Raw genomic sequence first — 18,404 nt, 5'->3', positions numbered from 1 at the left:
CTTCCTGCAAAGCATGTAAACGTTTAAATATAACTATTATATCAATCTGACTATCCACAATAATCGCATCATTGTGTGCATGTATCCGTACTCGCTACATCACTACTCAACACTATACAAAATATCCAAAAGTCAAAGCTTAATGATGAAGTACTAACCAATACCATTTTTGTGGGTTTAATGAGCAATGCATCAGTGTAAATTGTTATAGGATGGAAATATGAACCCATCCGGTAGTGAGTTAGTATAGAGTCCAGTAGTGATCTCACCTGGACATTGCCTCATCAGAAATGGACTTCACCCCCCTCTTCCTCCCAGGGGGAACCGCGCGCGCGCGTGTGTGTGTATCATTATGAATGAACCCCCTTCCTTAGTTTTAGACAGTGGTTGAGGTCATACATGAAAATTGAGAATTCCTTTCCTTGGTTGGCGCCCTTCATTCATTCATAATGATCACACACACACACACACACACACACACACACACACAAACACGGACAGACAGACAGACACACACCAGACAAAATGGATGAAATAGACAAGGGCTCTACGGATGACATCACATCAGCTTCCTCTCTAAGAGATCTCTACGGTTTAAAAGGCATCCTTTCATAAATTACTGTACATGAAAGAATTACTATTTATTATTCCTTTTTGAAAAGGGAAGCAGAATTGAAGTACAAAAAAAGTATTTAAATAATATAGACGGGTTGGCTGACAACTTCCTGAAAATGATGTGCGCGCATCGATGTGGCCTGGAAACCGTGCTTTGTTGTGATTCTGAACGGTCAGATAGCGAGCAACAATGACAAGAAGCTGCCATGTGGGGAATCGTAAGTGACTGGTTTCAGCTAGTTTCATCTTGTTCTTGATACCATGTCTTGTTTTGAGATGTTCTGATGGTTGTCACAGCTAATATGGCTAAAATTAGCTAGCTAGCTAACAACTGTAATGATGTAGTAGAGAGAAAAGTGCTAATTGTGCAACTTGATTTATGTTTTCAATAAACATTGGAGATGAAATGTAGTTTACATGTTGTCAACAATCTAAACCAACCCCGTCTGTTTTCCCCTATAGTTGCGCACGCATCGATTTTGTTGCTAAACAAAACTAAACGTCTATTGGGTATAATTTCTTTCCATTTCCAATGGATTTCACTAGGTAATAATAATAATATGCCATTTCACAGACGCTTTTATCCAAAGCGACTTACAGTCACGTGTGCATACATTTTTACGTATGGGTGGTCCCGGGGATCAAACCCACTACCCTGGCATTACAAGCGCCGTGCTCTACCAATTGAGCTACAGAGGACCACACAAGAAATGCTGAATAAATGCACTTAAAGGGATACTTTGGGATTTTGGCAATGAAGCCCTTCATCTACTTCCCCAGAGTCGGATGAACTAGAGGATACCGTTTCTATGTGTCCGGTATGAAGGAAGTTAGAGGTAGTTTCGCAAGCCAATGCTAGCTGGCGTCAGCACAACGACTGGAAGTCTATGCTAGCAGATTCTCATAGACTTCCAGTCATTGCGCTAATGCTAGTTAGCAGTTGCGCTAGCGCTAGTTAGCAACTTCCTTCAAACTGCACGCAGAGACATAAAAATGGTATCCACGAATTCATCTGGGGAAGTAGATAAAGGGCCTCATTGTCAACATCCCAAAGTATCCCTTTAATTCAAAGGTGTGAATAGATATGGCATGAAGAGCTCTTCTCTCCACTATCCAAGAGCCATTTTCTATGAACTCTGAGTCTCCGGGGGCAGCTGGTAACCAGAGCCAGAGTGACCCTCAAGCCCCAACCCTCCACCCCCTACTCCCATCCCCCACTACCCCAAAATGAGATTAACAATCTGGGCCTCTTTCACGCCATGTCCCCCTCCCCTTCCCCTAAGATCTTGACTACATGCCACTGCCATCCTGCTATCTATCCAACACCCACCATCTCTACAACCAACAACAGATAGAATTCCCTATACTGAATATAATGTGATAGCCTGGCATCCAAACTGATTGTGGTACATTTCCCTGTTGTTTCAGCATTCAGTCTAGTAATGTGAGGCATGTTGGCAAACAACACAAGTCATTTACTACAGAGTTACACAGGAGGCTGCTGAGGGGAGAACGGCTCATAATAATGTCCGGAACGGAGAATACGGAATGGCATCAAACAACTGGAGACCATGTGTTTGATGTATTTGATACCATTCCACTGATTCCGCACCAGTCATTACCACAAGCCCGTTCTCCCCAATGAAGGTGCCACCGACCTCCTGGTGATAGAGTACCCCCCCCCACCTCTTCAACATCTAGGAAAATTGTCAGAGGCAAGATCCTGTTTTTCTGCTCCTAGTACTGTACTATTGCATCACCTGCTAACTAAACGCAGACGTCTTGAGTTTCTCTTGAGTTTTGCCGTTTGTGCAGCAAGTTGTTGTTATAGTGAGACGATGATGTCACAGAGAGGGAAGGACAAAATGGTGCTGAGAGACAAACACATTGTTTTCTTTTTAGAACTACTGCAGATTCTAATACGTTTTTTCCAGCTTTTTTGTTGTTGTTGTTGAGTAAATCAAACCATAGCTGGAACCGAGCAAGGCCAGCAGCAATAAATAAATGATGGCGAAATGTCAGAGCAGTCTGAAAATAGACCAGAGAGGACTATGGCATTAAAATACACTGTTTAAGGACAGAGAAGGGAGAGAGGGGAAATCTGAGGGAAGGTAGAGGATGATTGAAGACAGATCAAATGCAATATTATTTACTACTTTACAGTTTCAGTGCTTTGTATTTATTCAGTCTTTATTCTTTCATCTTTCATCCTGGAATATTCTTCTGAGACATGAAAGATGAATAGCATCTGTAGGAGAACATCATGAGACTTTCTCAGTGAAACGTCACTTACAGTTATAGGATCTTAATTTGACCAGTATTTGAACATTTAAGTCCATAATGTTGCTTGACCGTGGTTAGGCTATTAGCTGGTCAAAATTAGGCTATGAAAAGTGTAATACTCTTCATATAATCGTGTGTTAGGGCAGGTGTTCAGGGAATTTATGTAAATCATGAAACTCGATCTGCGTTTCCTGTGGTGCAGGAAATTTCTCAGCAACAAAGGAGTGATCAAATTAAGATCCAACATCTGTATGTGGTAAGTAAACGGTGCATTCAAGCACATCTTACTGCAACCGTGGTGCAGTCCCGTAGCTAGACTAAGCCGGTACACACACTGTAGGATTCCGACATGGAACCTGCCTACCCCTGTGTTCCACTTCACGGGGTTTCCCCTGGTCTAGAGAATGATGTCATCGTTGGGAAGGTTTAAAATGGTATGTGGACTTAATCTAGGATTTGGGGCTTTGGCACTCAATAAGGGTCACAGACAGACAACTATTTACACAGACATTAATAGAGAGCTCTAACGTGGGATTATTACAGTTTATCACTGGGGGTTTTCCCTTTCAGTGTTACTGTCAAATTCAATCCAGCAGATTCTGATCAAACCTCTGCAAGTGTTAAACTCTGTCGCTCTCTCTCAGTCTCTCTCTCTGTGTCTCTCTCTGTCTCTCCTCTCTCTCTCCTCTGTCTCTCTCTCTGTCTCTCTCTCTCTCTGTCTCTCTCTCTTTCTCTCTCTCTCTCTCTCTCTTTCTCTCTCTCTCTCTCTCTCTCTGTATCTCTCTCTCTCTCTCTCTCTCTCTCTCTCTCTCTCTCTCTCTCTCTCTCTCTGTATCTCTCTCTCTCTCTCTCTCCCTCTCTCTCTCTCTCTCTCTCTCTCTGTCTCTCTCTCTCTCTCTCTCTCTGTATCTCTCTCTCTCTCTCTCTCTCTCTCTCTCTCTCTCTCTCTCTCTCTCTCTCTCTCTCTCTCTCTCTCTCTCTCTCTCTCTCTCTCTCTCTCTCTCTCTCTCTCTCTGTATCTCTCTCTCTCTGTATCTCTCTCTCTCTCTCTCTCTCTCTCTCTCTCTCTCTGTATCTCTCTCTCTCTCTCTCCCTCTCTCTCTCTGTCTCTCTCTCTCTCTCTCGCTCTCTCTCTCTCTCTCTCTCTCTCTGTCTCTCTGTCTGTCTGTCTGTCTGTCTGTCTGTCTGTCTCTCTGTCTCTCTCTCTCTCTCTCTCTCTCTCTCTCTCTCTCTCTCTCTCTCTCTCTCTCTCTCTCTCTCATGAGTCATTTCAGGAATTCTCCTTGGATGAGCATGGGTATAGATGCAGTTAAGTAAATACTGAATTTCACTTAGCTTTATGTAATTAACTTTATTGAGGGTGTATGATCTTATTGAAATATATATATCTAATATGCAGGAAAAAAAGTATTTGATCCCCTGCTGATTTTGTACGTTTGCCCACTGACAAAGAAATGATCAGTCTATAATTTTAATGGTAGGTTTATTTGAACAGTGAGAGACAGAATAACAACAACAAAATCCAACAAAACGCATGTAAAAAATGTTATAAATTGATTTGCATTTTAATGAGGGAAATAAGTATTTGACCCCCTCTCAATCAGAAAGATTTCTGGCTCCCATGTGTCTTTTATACAGGTAACGAGCTGAGATTAGGAGCACACTCTTAAAGGGAGTGCTCCTAATCTCAGTTTGTTACCTGTGTAAAAGACACCTGTCCACAGAAGCAATCAATCAATCAGATTCCAAACTCTCCACCATGGCCAAGACCAAAGAGCTCTCCAAGGATGTCAGGAACAAGATTGTAGACCTACACAAGGCTGGAATGGGCTACAAGACCATCGCCAAGCAGCTTGGTGAGAAGGTGACAACAGTTGGTGCGATTATTCGCAAATGGAAGAAACACAAAATAACTGTCAATCTCCCTCGGCCTGGGGCTCCATGCAAGATCTCACCTCGTGGAGTTGCAATGATCATGAGAACGGTGAGGAATCAGCCCAGAACTACACGGGAGGATCTTGTCAATGATCTCAAGGCAGCTGGTACCATAGTCACCAAGAAAACAATTGATAACACACTACGCCGTGAAGGACTGAAATTCTGCAGCGCCCACAAGGTCCCCCTGCTCAAGAATGCACATATACAGGCCCGTCTGAAGTTTGCCAATGAACATCTGAATGATTCAGAGGAGAACTGGGTGAAAGTGTTGTGGTCAGATGAGACCAAAATCGAGCTCTTTGGCATCAACTCAACTCGCCGTGTTTGGAAGAGGAGGAATGCTGCCTATGACCCCAAGAACACCATCCCCACTGTCAAACATGGAGGTGGAAACATTATGCTTTGGGGGTGTTTTTCTGCTAAGGGGACGGGACAACTTCACCGCATCAAAGGGACGATGGACGGGGCCATGTACCGTCAAATCTTGGGTGAGAACCTCCTTCCCTCAGCCAGGGCATTGAAAATGGGTCGTGGATGGGTATTCCAGCATGACAATGACCCAAAACACATGGCCAAGGCAACAAAGGAGTGGCTCAAGAAGAAGCACATTAAGGTCCTGGAGTGGCCTAGCCAGTCTCCAGACCTTAATCCCATAGAAAATCTGTGGAGGGAGCTGAAGGTTCGAGTTGCCAAATGTCAGGCTCGAAACCTTAATGACTTGGAGAAGATCTGCAAAGAGTAGTTGGACAAAATCCCTCCTGAGATGTGTGCAAACCTGGTGGCCAACTACAAGAAACGTCTGACCTCTGTGATTGCCAACAAGGGTTTTGCCACCAAGTACTAAGTCATGTTTTGCCGAGGGGTCAAATACTTATTTCCCTCATTAAAATGCAAATCAATTTATAACATTTTTTACATGCGTTTTTCAGGATTTTGTTGTTGTTATTCTGTCTCTCACTGTTCAAATAAACCTACCATTAAAATTATAGACTGATCATGTCTTTGTCAGTGGGCAAATTTACAAAATCAGCAGGGGATCAAGTACTTTTTTCCCTCACTGTAATTTATCATTTGGTGTGGAATTCTACAAGGCATGGGAGGGATATAGTTCAATTGGCTATACACAAATAAAATGTTTTAGCGTCAAATTGGATGCGTTCTGATTTGAAGTGTCAGGTAGGCTAAATTAGTCATTGTGCCTGCTGCTCTCTGTTTATGCCCAAGGAAAAATTATGTTGAAGACCATACCACTGCTATTCAATTCTCTATCACTAGAAGTGGGTTAATCAGTTAGATCCCCAACCCCTCCCCCTCCCCCCGCCCCCCTCTGCGGCAGACGGGGATCTTTGAGATTAGGCCTACACACCAATTAACATGTATAGAGAGTGGATGTGTGTGTGTGTTAGGGTTGTAAAGGGTTTACTCTGCCTGCTGCCTGGCCAGCCTAAAGCGGCATGCTTTGGGGGTGACATCATTTTCATAACCTCCGCCTGCTGATTCTCGGTAATCACACCACACTGTAATCCCGTTACCTGCCGCTGGTTTGGTGGGTTGTCCCCTTCCCTTCGGACCGAACAATCTCGTCACAACACAACACTCTCTCCTCATTGGTGCACATCACTTAGCTGTAGAGTGTGTGTCTAGAACAGGTTTCCCTGGCGGCCCGGGGATGGTTTTATTTGCCCCCCCCCCACACACACACACACACAAATAACAAAATCTGAGTAAAAATACGAAAATAAATAAGTAAATACTTGACTTTTTCCACATTTTGTCACATTACAGCCTTATTCTAAAATGGATTTTTAAAAAAAATAATCCTCATCAATCTACACACAACACCCCATAATGACAAAGCGAAAACAGGTTTTTAGAAATGTCCTTGAGTGGCCCAGCCAGAGCCCGGACTTGAACCGATCGAACATCTCTGGAAAGACCTGAAAATAGCTGTGCAGTGACGCTCCCCATCCAACCGGACAGAGCTTGAGAGGATCTGCAGAGAAGAATGGGAGAAACTCCCCAAATACAGGTGTGCCAAGCTTGTAGCTTCATACCTAAGAAGATTGAGGCTGTAATCGCTGCCAAATATGCTTCAACAAAGTACTGAGTAAAGGGTCTGAATACTTATGTAAATGTGATATTTAAGTTTTTTATTTGTCCAAATTTGCTAAAATTTCTAAAAACCTGTTTTTGCTTCGTCATTATGGGGTGTTGTGTGTAGATTAATGAGGATTTTTTTTTTTTTAATCTATTTTAGAATAAGGCTGTAAGGTAACAAAATGTGTAAAAAGTGAAGGGGTCTGAATACTTTCCGAATGCACTGTATATCTATATATATTTTTTAAAGATTAAAAAAAAATAATAATAATAATAAGATTGTTGGACAAACAAATCTGTAAAAACACCAGGAAATCAGCTCCAAGATTTAAATTTTGGACATCTGTTCCCAAGTATTCCCACGCATAATAGCGAGATACATGTGACTTATACAAATGTAGGCAAGGTTTGAAATGATTATGTTTTAGTCAAATATATCTGTTTGGACTTATTGTGGTCAATTTGCAGTCTACAAATTATTTGCAATTATGTTCCGGCCCCCTGACCATCCACTCACGAAAAAATCGTCCCGAGGCGGAATCTAGTTGATGATCCCTGGTGTAGACTATGCGCTATAAACTACATCCCGCCCCCTGCTCTGTCACTGCCTGCCTGACACACGCCCCTCTCCTCTTTCCCTCCTCAGCACAGATGAGAGACTCCGCAATATAAAACCTGCAGGGGCTTGGACAGAAGGCACCGCTCCAAATCACATATTTTCACCTCACAGCAAGTGGGAAGAAAGGGAAATCAGATACATGTGATCAAATCACCGGCGGGACGGGGATAGAGATTAAAGGTTATAAGGATCGCGTTGAAATGAACGAAGGAAGGACTCTCCATTGCTTCCATCGCTAGAGCCCATTCTAGAACGGCGTGTGTGCGTGCAGTAAAGAATATTGGATGCTGAGCTGAGTCGCGCGCGGCGGTGACACTGATTATATCAACAAAACGAGGAACGCAGAATAATTGCACTGTTTTAGAAGGCTGCATCGGGAACAAATTAAATAAATAGCAGCCTATGTGAAAGATACAATCAACAACAATGGAGTTTGAGGCTTGAGCTTGCTGCATTTGCTAAGGTACGTTATAAAAAAACAAATGTATAAAATTATATTTGGAAATCTGCCAGGCTAATGCTCAATTTATGTAGAATACAGATTGTAGGTTACGCGCCATTTACGCACACGGCATGGTATGTCATTTGAGCCTAGATCGTGTAAATCACGTTTCCAATAATCCATGTAAATAAATCAGTTGTAGTCTATTTTATATATAATACGCTAAAGCGAGACATAGTCTACGCTATGGTGATGAGCTTAGCGCACGGGTCCCGTAGAAGCTGTGAAGCGAATCGGTGCCATTGAGGAGCCTGTGTTTTGGGTCGCTTCAATGCACCGCCTGGCCTACACACTGCATGGGGGCTTATTCCGCAGGATCGACTAGCAGCTGCTGCCGTTCTTACTGGGGGGGACAGGGTCATTAAGTTGAAAATCAGTGATACAAAACTATTTAGAGATTACTCTAAGATTAGACAGATGCGTAGCAATGGACAGGTTTCTCCTTTCACTTCTTATCTGAATTTGAAGCAAATGTCTATTATTTCTGTAAAATGTCTGTGTCTGTGTGGCTGTCGGCTGACTAGACTGTTGTGATACCCAAGAGAATGTGTCTTTTTAGTTGTAAACGGAACAAATGAAAACAGGAACATGGTTATTATACATAATTAATAAGGTGGAAATATTTCGTTTTTATGTTCTTGACTTTGATGTTTTAGTTTTTGCACACAGGGTAGAGGTCCCATTAATTATTAGTTGGATGTAAAAAATACATGGGGTATAACAACAGAGGAAGGAACCAATCATGACTCATTCTCTCCCATGTACTGATGATTGAGCAATACCACAGTGTGGATGTGGCCAGAGTCTGGCTTTGTGAAACTTAGCTGAAGTAAAACTGAACCTGTCTTTGGACTTGAAATCAGCTCAGTAAACTGATAATCTGAAGGGAAGAAAATCACTGTCCACTGTACTCTGTTCTGACCTGGTTGTGTTGGGGCGGCAGGTAGCTTAGTGGTTAAGAGCGTTGTGCCAGTAACCGAAAGGTCGCTGGTTCTAATCCCCGAGCCGACTAGGTGAAAATCTGTCGATGTGACTTTGAGCAAGGCACTTAACCCTAATTGCTCCTGTAAGTCGCTCTGGATAAGACTAAAATGTCGCTCTGCTAAATGACTAAAATGTAAATGTAAAAAATGTACTACAAGTTGTGAGGCTGAGCAGGGCCAGGAGTATGGGAAATGTTGTCCACAATGGCGCTATCCATGGTCCTGAAGTTAGCCCAGGGTTTTTTCTGGCCACAGAAAGACTCTAGGCCCTAGCAATGAAGCAACTTGTGTTCAGGCAATGTGAAGTTTCAGTATTTCAGGCACTGACCGTCAGATTGTAAGGCTCTCTCTTGAACAGAGGTAAAGTAAAGTGTCAGCTAAATGAAACTCAATTTCCAAGTTTCATAATAATATTGTCCCATTGCACTAATAATTTGCATGGAGTTAAATATTGTAATGTGATATGTGTATGTTTTAGGCCATAACTGATATTCAGGTAAAGTCGGATTCATATTTTGTTGAACACAGCTATCTAGCAAGGGGATGTTGTTAACGTGTCACTGCAGTTTTGTTATAACACTGTATCATTAGCAATAATAAATAAATAAAAAATGCCCAGAAGTCGGTGTGAGAGGAATATGTATTCCACTTCTCCTGGAACTGTTGTGGGGGATGTCTGTCCTTGGGGACCTGACAAGCTTTCTAGAGCAGCCACTCTACTCTCTCTTCTCTCTCATTACTAACAGCAACACAAGATCTGGTGCCTATTAACTTAACAATGATCTATAAAGTGTCCCAGAGATGTTGTAGGAGGATATGAGAGGGAAAAAAGGACTGTGCAGTGTAAAGAAGAGAATCCTCTTTATTGTTTTGTTAGCGTTGATTAGCCTTGACATGGCTAACCACAGTAAATGGAGGCCACCATTGATGTGATTTAAACCCTGACGTCATGTATCAGTTACAGCTGCTGTGTATATCCCACCAAGGTGTTCATATAGAAGATAAACTGAAGCTATCATCAGATCATCTATAACCATGGCTATCTTTCTCTCAACTCCTACAGGTCTTGCTTCCTCGCTGGCCCTGACTTATCAACAGTCCCGGGGTTGTTCCTGTTCCCCTGACCACAACTCCCCATGGCCTGTATCACAGAGTCCCGCGCCCCGTCCCCCTCTCTTTCCGGGTTCAACACCCCCCTCTCAGAACACACCCCTACCTTCCGGGGCCGGCTGGACGAGACCCCCGCCTGCACCCCTGAGATGGATCTGACCCCCACCCAGTGTGTCCTGCGGAACGTACTATCTATAGACACCGGGGGTGCCCCGGAACCCGAGGGTGGGGGAGGAGGAGGCCATAATGGGGAACACACCTGCGGACACACCTGCGGGGGCCACAGCCCCACGCCTAGCGAGGAGCAGCAGGAGCACTTTGCCAACAGTGTGCTGAAGCTCCATGAGAACGGGGAGGGAGGGGGTAGGACGGAGGGAGAGGGTCAGGACGCGGAGGGAGGAGCGGTGCGGAGCCAGGCTGAGGATGTGAGGCTGCTGTCGGGAGGAAGTGGAGGGTTTCTGGAGGGACTGTTTGGGTGTCTGAAGCCGGTCTGGACCATGATTGGCAAGGCCTACTCTACCGAACACAAACACAACCTGGAAGGTAAGAGTCATTTGGTAATAAGAGAGAGAGAGAGAGAGAGAGAGAGAGAGAGAGAGAGAGAGAGAGAGAGAGAGAGAGAGAGAGAGAGAGAGAGAGAGAGAGAGAGAGAGAGAGAGAGAGAGAGAGAGAGAGAGAGAGAGAGAGAGAGAGAGAGAGAGAGAGAGAGAGAGAGAGAAAGAAGAAAAGAAGAGAAGAGAGAGAAGAAAGAGAGAGAGAGAGAGAGAGAGAGAGAGAGAGAGAGAGAGAGAGAGAGAGAGAGATTGTGGTTAGGGTCAAGAGATTCTCCTGACCACTGGACCTGACCAGGAAACCATCTAGCCACTAGTTACAGGTTATAACTAGCACCCTGACAACACTAGATACAGGTTATAACTAGGGCCCTGACAACACTAGTTACAGGTTATAACTAGGATCCTGACAACACTAGTTACAGGTTATAACTAGGGCCCTGACAACACTAGTTACAGGTTATAATATAACTAGGGACCCTGACAACACTAGTTACAGGTTATAATATAACTAGGACCCTGACAACACTAGTTACAGGTTAAATATAACTAGGGCCCTGACAACACTAGTTACAGGTTATAATATAACTAGGGCCCTGACAACACTAGTTACATGTTATAACTAGGGCTCTGACAACACTAGTTACAGGTTATAATATAACTAGGACCCTGACAACACTAGTTACAGGTTATAACTAGGGCCCTGACAACACTAGTTACAGGTTATAACTAGGGCCCTGACAACACTAGTTACAGGTTATAACTAGGGCCCTGACAACACTAGTTACAGGTTATAACTAGGATCCTGACAACACTAGTTACAGGTTATAACTAGGACCCTGACAACACTAGTTACAGGTTATAATATAACTAGGACCCTGACAACACTAGTTACAGGTTATAATATAACTAGGGCTCTGACAACACTAGTTACAGGTTATAATATAACTAGGACCCTGACAACACTAGTTATAGGTTATAACTAGGGCTCTGACAACACTAGTTATAGGTTATAACTAGGGCCCTGACAACACTAGTTACAGGTTATAACTAGGACCCTGACAACACTAGTTACAGGTTATAACTAGGACCCTGACAACACTAGTTACAGGTTATAATATAACTAGGGCCCTGACAACACTAGTTACAGGTTATAACTAGGACCCTGACAACACTAGTTACAGGTTATAATATAACTAGGACCCTGACAACACTAGTTACAGGTTATAACTACGACCCTGACAACACTAGTTACAGGTTAAAACTAGGATCCTGACAACACTAGTTACAGGTTATAACTAGGATCCTGACAACACTAGTTACAGGTTATAACTAGGGCCCTGACAACACTAGTTACAGGTTATAACTAGGGCCCTGACAACACTAGTTACAGGTTATAACTAGGGCCCTGACAACACTAGTTACAGGTTATAATATAACTAGGGCCCTGACAACACTAGTTACAGGTTATAACTAGGGCCCTGACAACACTAGTTACAGGTTATAATATAACTAGGGCCCTGACAACACTAGTTACAGGTTATAACTAGGGCCCTGACAACACTAGTTACAGGTTATAATATAACTAGGGCCCTGACAACACTAGTTACAGGTTATAATATAACTAGGGCCCTGACAACACTAGTTATAGGTTATAACTAGGACCCTGACAACACTAGTTGCAGGTTATAATATAACTAGGGCCCTGACAACACTAGTTACAGGTTATAATATAACTAGGACCCTGACAACACTAGTTACAGGTTATAACTAGGGCCCTGACAACACTAGTTACAGGTTATAACTAGGGCCCTGCCAACACTAGTTACAGGTTATAACTAGGGCCCTGACAACACTAGTTGACTCGGCTCAATTGTGGCATGGCGCTTGTAACGCAGGGTAGTGGGTTCACCGGGACCACCCAACGTAATGTTGGACATGACGTAAATCGCTGGATAAAGCGCTAGGCATTAACACTAGTTACAGGTTATAATATAACTAGGACCCTGACAACACTAGTTACAGGTTATAACTAGGGCCCTGACAACACTAGTTACAGGTTATAATATAACTAGGGCCCTGACAACACTAGTTACAGGTTATAAATAGGGCCCTGCCAACACTAGTTACAGGTTATAACTAGGGCCCTGCCAACACTAGTAACAGGTTATAACTAGGGCCCTGACAACACTAGTTACAGGTTATAATATAACTAGGGCCCTGACAACACTAGTTACAGGTTATAACTAGGGCCCTGACAACACTAGTTACAGGTTATAACTAGGGCCCTGACAACACTAGTTACAGGTTATAATATAACTAGGGCCCCTGACAACACTAGTTACAGGTTATAACTAGGGCCCTGACAACACTAGTTACAGGTTATAACTAGGGCCCTGACAACACTAGTTACAGGTTATAATATAACTAGGGACCCTGACAACACTAGTTACAGGTTATAACTAGGGCCCTGACAACACTAGTTACAGGTTATAACTAGGGCTCTGCCAACACTAGTTACAGGTTATAACTAGGGCCCTGACAACACTAGTTACAGGTTATAATATAACTAGGACCCTGACAACACTAGTTACAGGTTATAACTAGGATCCTGACAACACTAGTTACAGGTTATAACTAGGGCCCTGACAACACTAGTTACAGGTTATAACTAGGTCCCTGACAACACTAGTTACAGGTTATAACTAGGGCCCTGACAACACTAGTTACAGGTTACAATATAACTAGGACCCTGACAACACTAGTTACAGGTTATAATATAACTAGGGCCCTGACAACACTAGTTACAGGTTATAACTAGGGCCCTGACAACACTAGTTACAGGTTATAACTTGGGCCCTGCCAACACTAGTTACAGGTTATAACTAGGGCCCTGACAACACTAGTTACAGGTTATAACTACGACCCTGACAACACCAGTTACAGGTTATAACTAGCACCCTGACAACACTAGTTACAGGTTATAATATAACTAGGGCCCTGACAACACTAGTTACAGGTTATAACTAGGGCCCTGACAACACTAGTTACAGGTTATAACTAGGGCCCTGACAACACTAGTTACAGGTTATAATATAACTAGGGCCCTGACAACACTAGTTACAGGTTATAACTAGGGCCCTGACAACACTAGTTATAGGTTATAACTAGGAACCTGACAACACTAGTTACAGGTTATAACTAGGGCCCTGACAACACTAGTTACAGGTTATAACTAGGGCCCTGCCAACACTAGTTACAGGTTATAACTAGGGCCCTGACAACACTAGTTACAGGTTATAACTAGGATCCTGACAACACTAGTTACAGGTTATAACTAGGGCCCTGACAACACTAGTTACAGGTTATAACTAGGGCCCTGACAACACTAGTTACAGGTTATAACTAGGGCCCTGACAACACTAGTTACAGGTTATAACTAGGGCCCTGACAACACTAGTTACAGGTTATAACTAGGGCCCTGACAACACTAGTTACAGGTTATAATATTACTAGGGCCCTGACAACACTAGTTACAGGTTATAACTAGGACCCTGACAACACTAGTTACAGGTTATAACTAGGGCTCTGACAACACTAGTTACAGGTTATAATATAACTAGGACCCTGACAACACTAGTTACAGGTTATAACTAGGGCCCTGACAACACTAGTTACAGGTTATAATATAACTAGGACCCTGACAACACTAGTTACAGGTTATAATATAACTAGGACCCTGACAACACTAGTTACAGGTTATAATATAACTAGGACCCTGACAACACTAGTTACAGGTTATAACTAGGGCTCTGACAACACTAGTTACAGGTTATAATATAACTAGGACCCTGACAACACTAGTTACAGGTTATAACTAGGGCTCTGACAACACTAGTTACAGGTTATAACTAGGGCCCTGACAACACTAGTTACAGGTTATAACTAGGGATCCCTGACAACACTAGTTACAGGTTATAACTAGGGCCCTGACAACACTAGTTACAGGTTATAATATAACTAGGGCCCTAACAACACTAGTTAGAGGTTATAACTAGGACCCTGACAACACTAGTTACAGGTTATAACTAGGGACCCTGACAACACTAGTTACAGGTTATAACTAGGGACCCTGACAACACTAGTTACAGGTTATAACTAGGGCCCTGACAACACTAGTTACAGGTTATAACTAAGGCCCTGACAACACTAGTTACAGGTTATAACTAGGGCCCTGACAACACTAGTTACAGGTTAAATATAACTAGGTCCTGACAACACTAGTTACAGGTTATAACTAGGATCCTGACAACACTAGTTACAGGTTATAACTAGGGCCCTGCCAACACTAGTTACAGGTTATAATATAACTAGGGCCCTGACAACACTAGTTACAGGTTATAATATAACTAGGGCCCTGACAACACTAGTTACAGGTTATAACTAGGACCCTGACAACACTAGTTACAGGTTATAACTAGGGCCCTGACAACACTAGTTACAGGTTATAACTAGGGCCCTGACAACACTAGTTACAGGCTATAACTAGGACCCCTGACAACACTAGTTACAGGTTATAACTAGGGCCCTGACAACACTAGTTACAGGTTATAACTAGGGCCCTGCCAACACTAGTTACAGGTTATAACTAGGGCCCTGACAACACTAGTTACAGGTTATAATCTAGGGGCCTGACAACACTAGTTACAGGTTATAACTAGGGCCCTGACAACACTAGTTACAGGTTATAATATAACTAGGGCCCTGACAACACTAGTTACAGGTTATAACTAGGGCCCTGACAACACTAGTTACAGGTTATAACTAGGGCCCTGACAACACTAGTTACAGGTTATAATATAACTAGGACCCTGACAACACTAGTTACAGGTTATAATATAACTAGGACCCTGACAACACTAGTTACAGGTTATAACTAGGGCCCTGACAACACTAGTTACAGGTTATAACTAGGGCTCTGCCAACACTAGTTACAGGTTATAATATAACTAGGACCCTGACAACACTAGTTACAGGTTATAACTAGGATCCTGACAACACTAGTTACAGGTTATAACTAGGGCCCTGACAACACTAGTTACAGGTTATAACTAGGTCCCTGACAACACTAGTTACAGGTAAAATAACTAGGGGCCCTGACAACACTAGTTACAGGTTATAATATAACTAGGGCCCTGACAACACTAGTTACAGGTTATAACTAGGGCCCTGACAACACTAGTTACAGGTTATAACTAGGGCCCTGACAACACTAGTTACAGGTTATAACTAGGGCCCTGACAACACTAGTTACTGGTTATAATATAACTAGGACCCTGACAACACTAGTTACAGGTTATAACTAGGATCCTGACAACACTAGTTACAGGTTATAACTAGGGCCCTGACAACACTAGTTACAGGTTATAACTAGGTCCCTGACAACACTAGTTACAGGTTATAACTAGGGCCCTGACAACACTAGTTACAGGTTATAATATAACTAGGACCCTGACAACACTAGTTACAGGTTATAATATAACTAGGACCCTGACAACACTAGTTACAGGTTATAACTAGGGCCCTGACAACACTAGTTACAGGTTATAACTAGGGCCCTGACAACACTAGTTACAGGTTTATAACTAGGGCCCTGACAACACTAGTTACAGGTTATAACTAGGACCCTGACAACACCAGTTACAGGTTATAACTAGGGACCCTGACAACACTAGTTACAGGTTATAATATAACTAGGGCCCTGACAACACTAGTTACAGGTTATAACTAGGGCCCTGACAACACTAGTTACAGGTTATAACTAGGGCCCTGACAACACTAGTTACAGGTTATAATATAACTAGGACCCTGACAACACTAGTTACAGGTTATAACTAGGGACCCTGACAACACTAGTTACAGGTTATAACTAGGGCCCTGACAACACTAGTTACAGGTTATAACTAGGTCCCTGACAACACTAGTTACAGGTTATAACTAGGGCCCTGACAACACTAGTTACAGGTTATAATATAACTAGGACCCTGACAACACTAGTTACAGGTTATAATATAACTAGGACCCTGACAACACTAGTTACAGGTTATAACTAGGGCCCTGACAACACTAGTTACAGGTTATAACTAGGGCCCTGCCAACACTAGTTACAGGTTATAACTAGGGCCCTGACAACACTAGTTACAGGTTATAACTACGACCCTGACAACACCAGTTACAGGTTATAACTAGCACCCTGACAACACTAGTTACAGGTTATAATATAACTAGGGCCCTGACAACACTAGTTACAGGTTATAACTAGGGCCCTGACAACACTAGTTACAGGTTATAACTAGGGCCCTGACAACACTAGTTACAGGTTATAATATAACTAGGGCCCTGACAACACTAGTTACAGGTTATAACTAGGGCCCTGACAACACTAGTTACAGGTTATAACTAGGAACCTGACAACACTAGTTACAGGTTATAACTAGGTCCCTGACAACACTAGTTACAGGTTATAACTAGGGCCCTGACAACACTAGTTATAGGTTATAACTAGGGCCCTGACAACACTAGTTACAGGTTATAACTAGGGATCCTGACAACACTAGTTACAGGTTATAACTAGGGCCCTGACAACACTAGTTACAGGTTATAACTAGGGCCCTGACAACACTAGTTACAGGTTATAACTAGGGGCCCTGACAACACTAGTTACAGGTTATAACTAGGGCCCTGACAACACTAGTTACAGGTTATAACTAGGGCCTGACAACACTAGTTACAGGTTATATAACTAGGGCCCTGACAACACTAGTTACAGGTTATAACTAGGACCCTGACAACACTAGTTACAGGTTATAACTAGGGCTCTGACAACACTAGTTACAGGTTATAATATAACTAGGGACCCTGACAACACTAGTTACAGGTTATAACTAGGGCCCTGACAACACTAGTTACAGGTTATAATATAACTAGGGACCCTGACAACACTAGTTACAGGTTATAATATAACTAGGACCCTGACAAAACTAGTTACAGGTTATAATATAACTAGGACCCTGACAACACTAGTTACAGGTTATAACTAGGGCTCTGACAACACTAGTTACAGGTTATAATATAACTAGGCCCTGACAACACTAGTTATAGGTTATAACTAGGGCCCTGACAACACTAGTTACAGGTTATAACTAGGGCCCTGACAACACTAGTTACAGGTTATAACTAGGATCCTGACAACACTAGTTACAGGTTATAACTAGGACCCTGACAACACTAGTTACAGGTTATAATATAACTAGGGCCCTGACAACACTAGTTACAGGTTATAACTAGGACCCTGACAACACTAGTTACAGGTTATAACTAGGACCCTGACAACACTAGTTACAGGTTATAACTAGGGCCCTGACAACACTAGTTACAGGTTATAACTAGGGCCCTGACAACACTAGTTACAGGTTATAACTAGGACCCTGACAACACTAGTTACAGGTTATAACTAGGATCCTGACAACACTAGTTACAGGTTATAACTAGGGCCCTGACAACACTAGTTACAGGTTATAACTAGGGCCCTGCCAACACTAGTTACAGGTTATAACTAGGGCCCTGACAACTCTAGTTACAGGTTAAAACTAGGATCCTGACAACACTAGTTACAGGTTATAACTAGGACCCTGACAACACTAGTT

The 18,404-nt window shown here is 42.8% G+C and overlaps 1 protein-coding gene across 4 annotated transcripts in view; it reads left to right on the top strand.

Annotated features, from left to right (window-relative positions):
* LOC121574806 (mitogen-activated protein kinase kinase kinase 12-like) overlaps window positions 1-18,404 on the top strand; it is an 86,119-nt gene that overhangs the window by 14,158 nt on the left and 53,557 nt on the right. For 3 of the 4 annotated variants that reach the window (XM_045222834.1, XM_045222835.1, XM_045222832.1), the window contains exons 1-2: window positions 7,567-8,015; window positions 10,101-10,690. In XM_045222834.1, coding sequence (XP_045078769.1) covers window positions 10,174-10,690 — 517 coding nt within the window. In that variant the 5' untranslated portion in view covers window positions 7,567-8,015; window positions 10,101-10,173. Of the gene's footprint in view, window positions 1-7,566; window positions 8,016-10,100; window positions 10,691-18,404 lie in introns of those variants that run through there. The other variant, XM_045222833.1, reaches the window with a different exon arrangement.

Source organism: Coregonus clupeaformis, chromosome 10 (assembly GCF_020615455.1).
Source record: "Coregonus clupeaformis isolate EN_2021a chromosome 10, ASM2061545v1, whole genome shotgun sequence".
NCBI lineage: Eukaryota > Metazoa > Chordata > Actinopteri > Salmoniformes > Salmonidae > Coregonus > Coregonus clupeaformis.
This window is presented reverse-complemented; position numbering and strand designations above follow the sequence as displayed.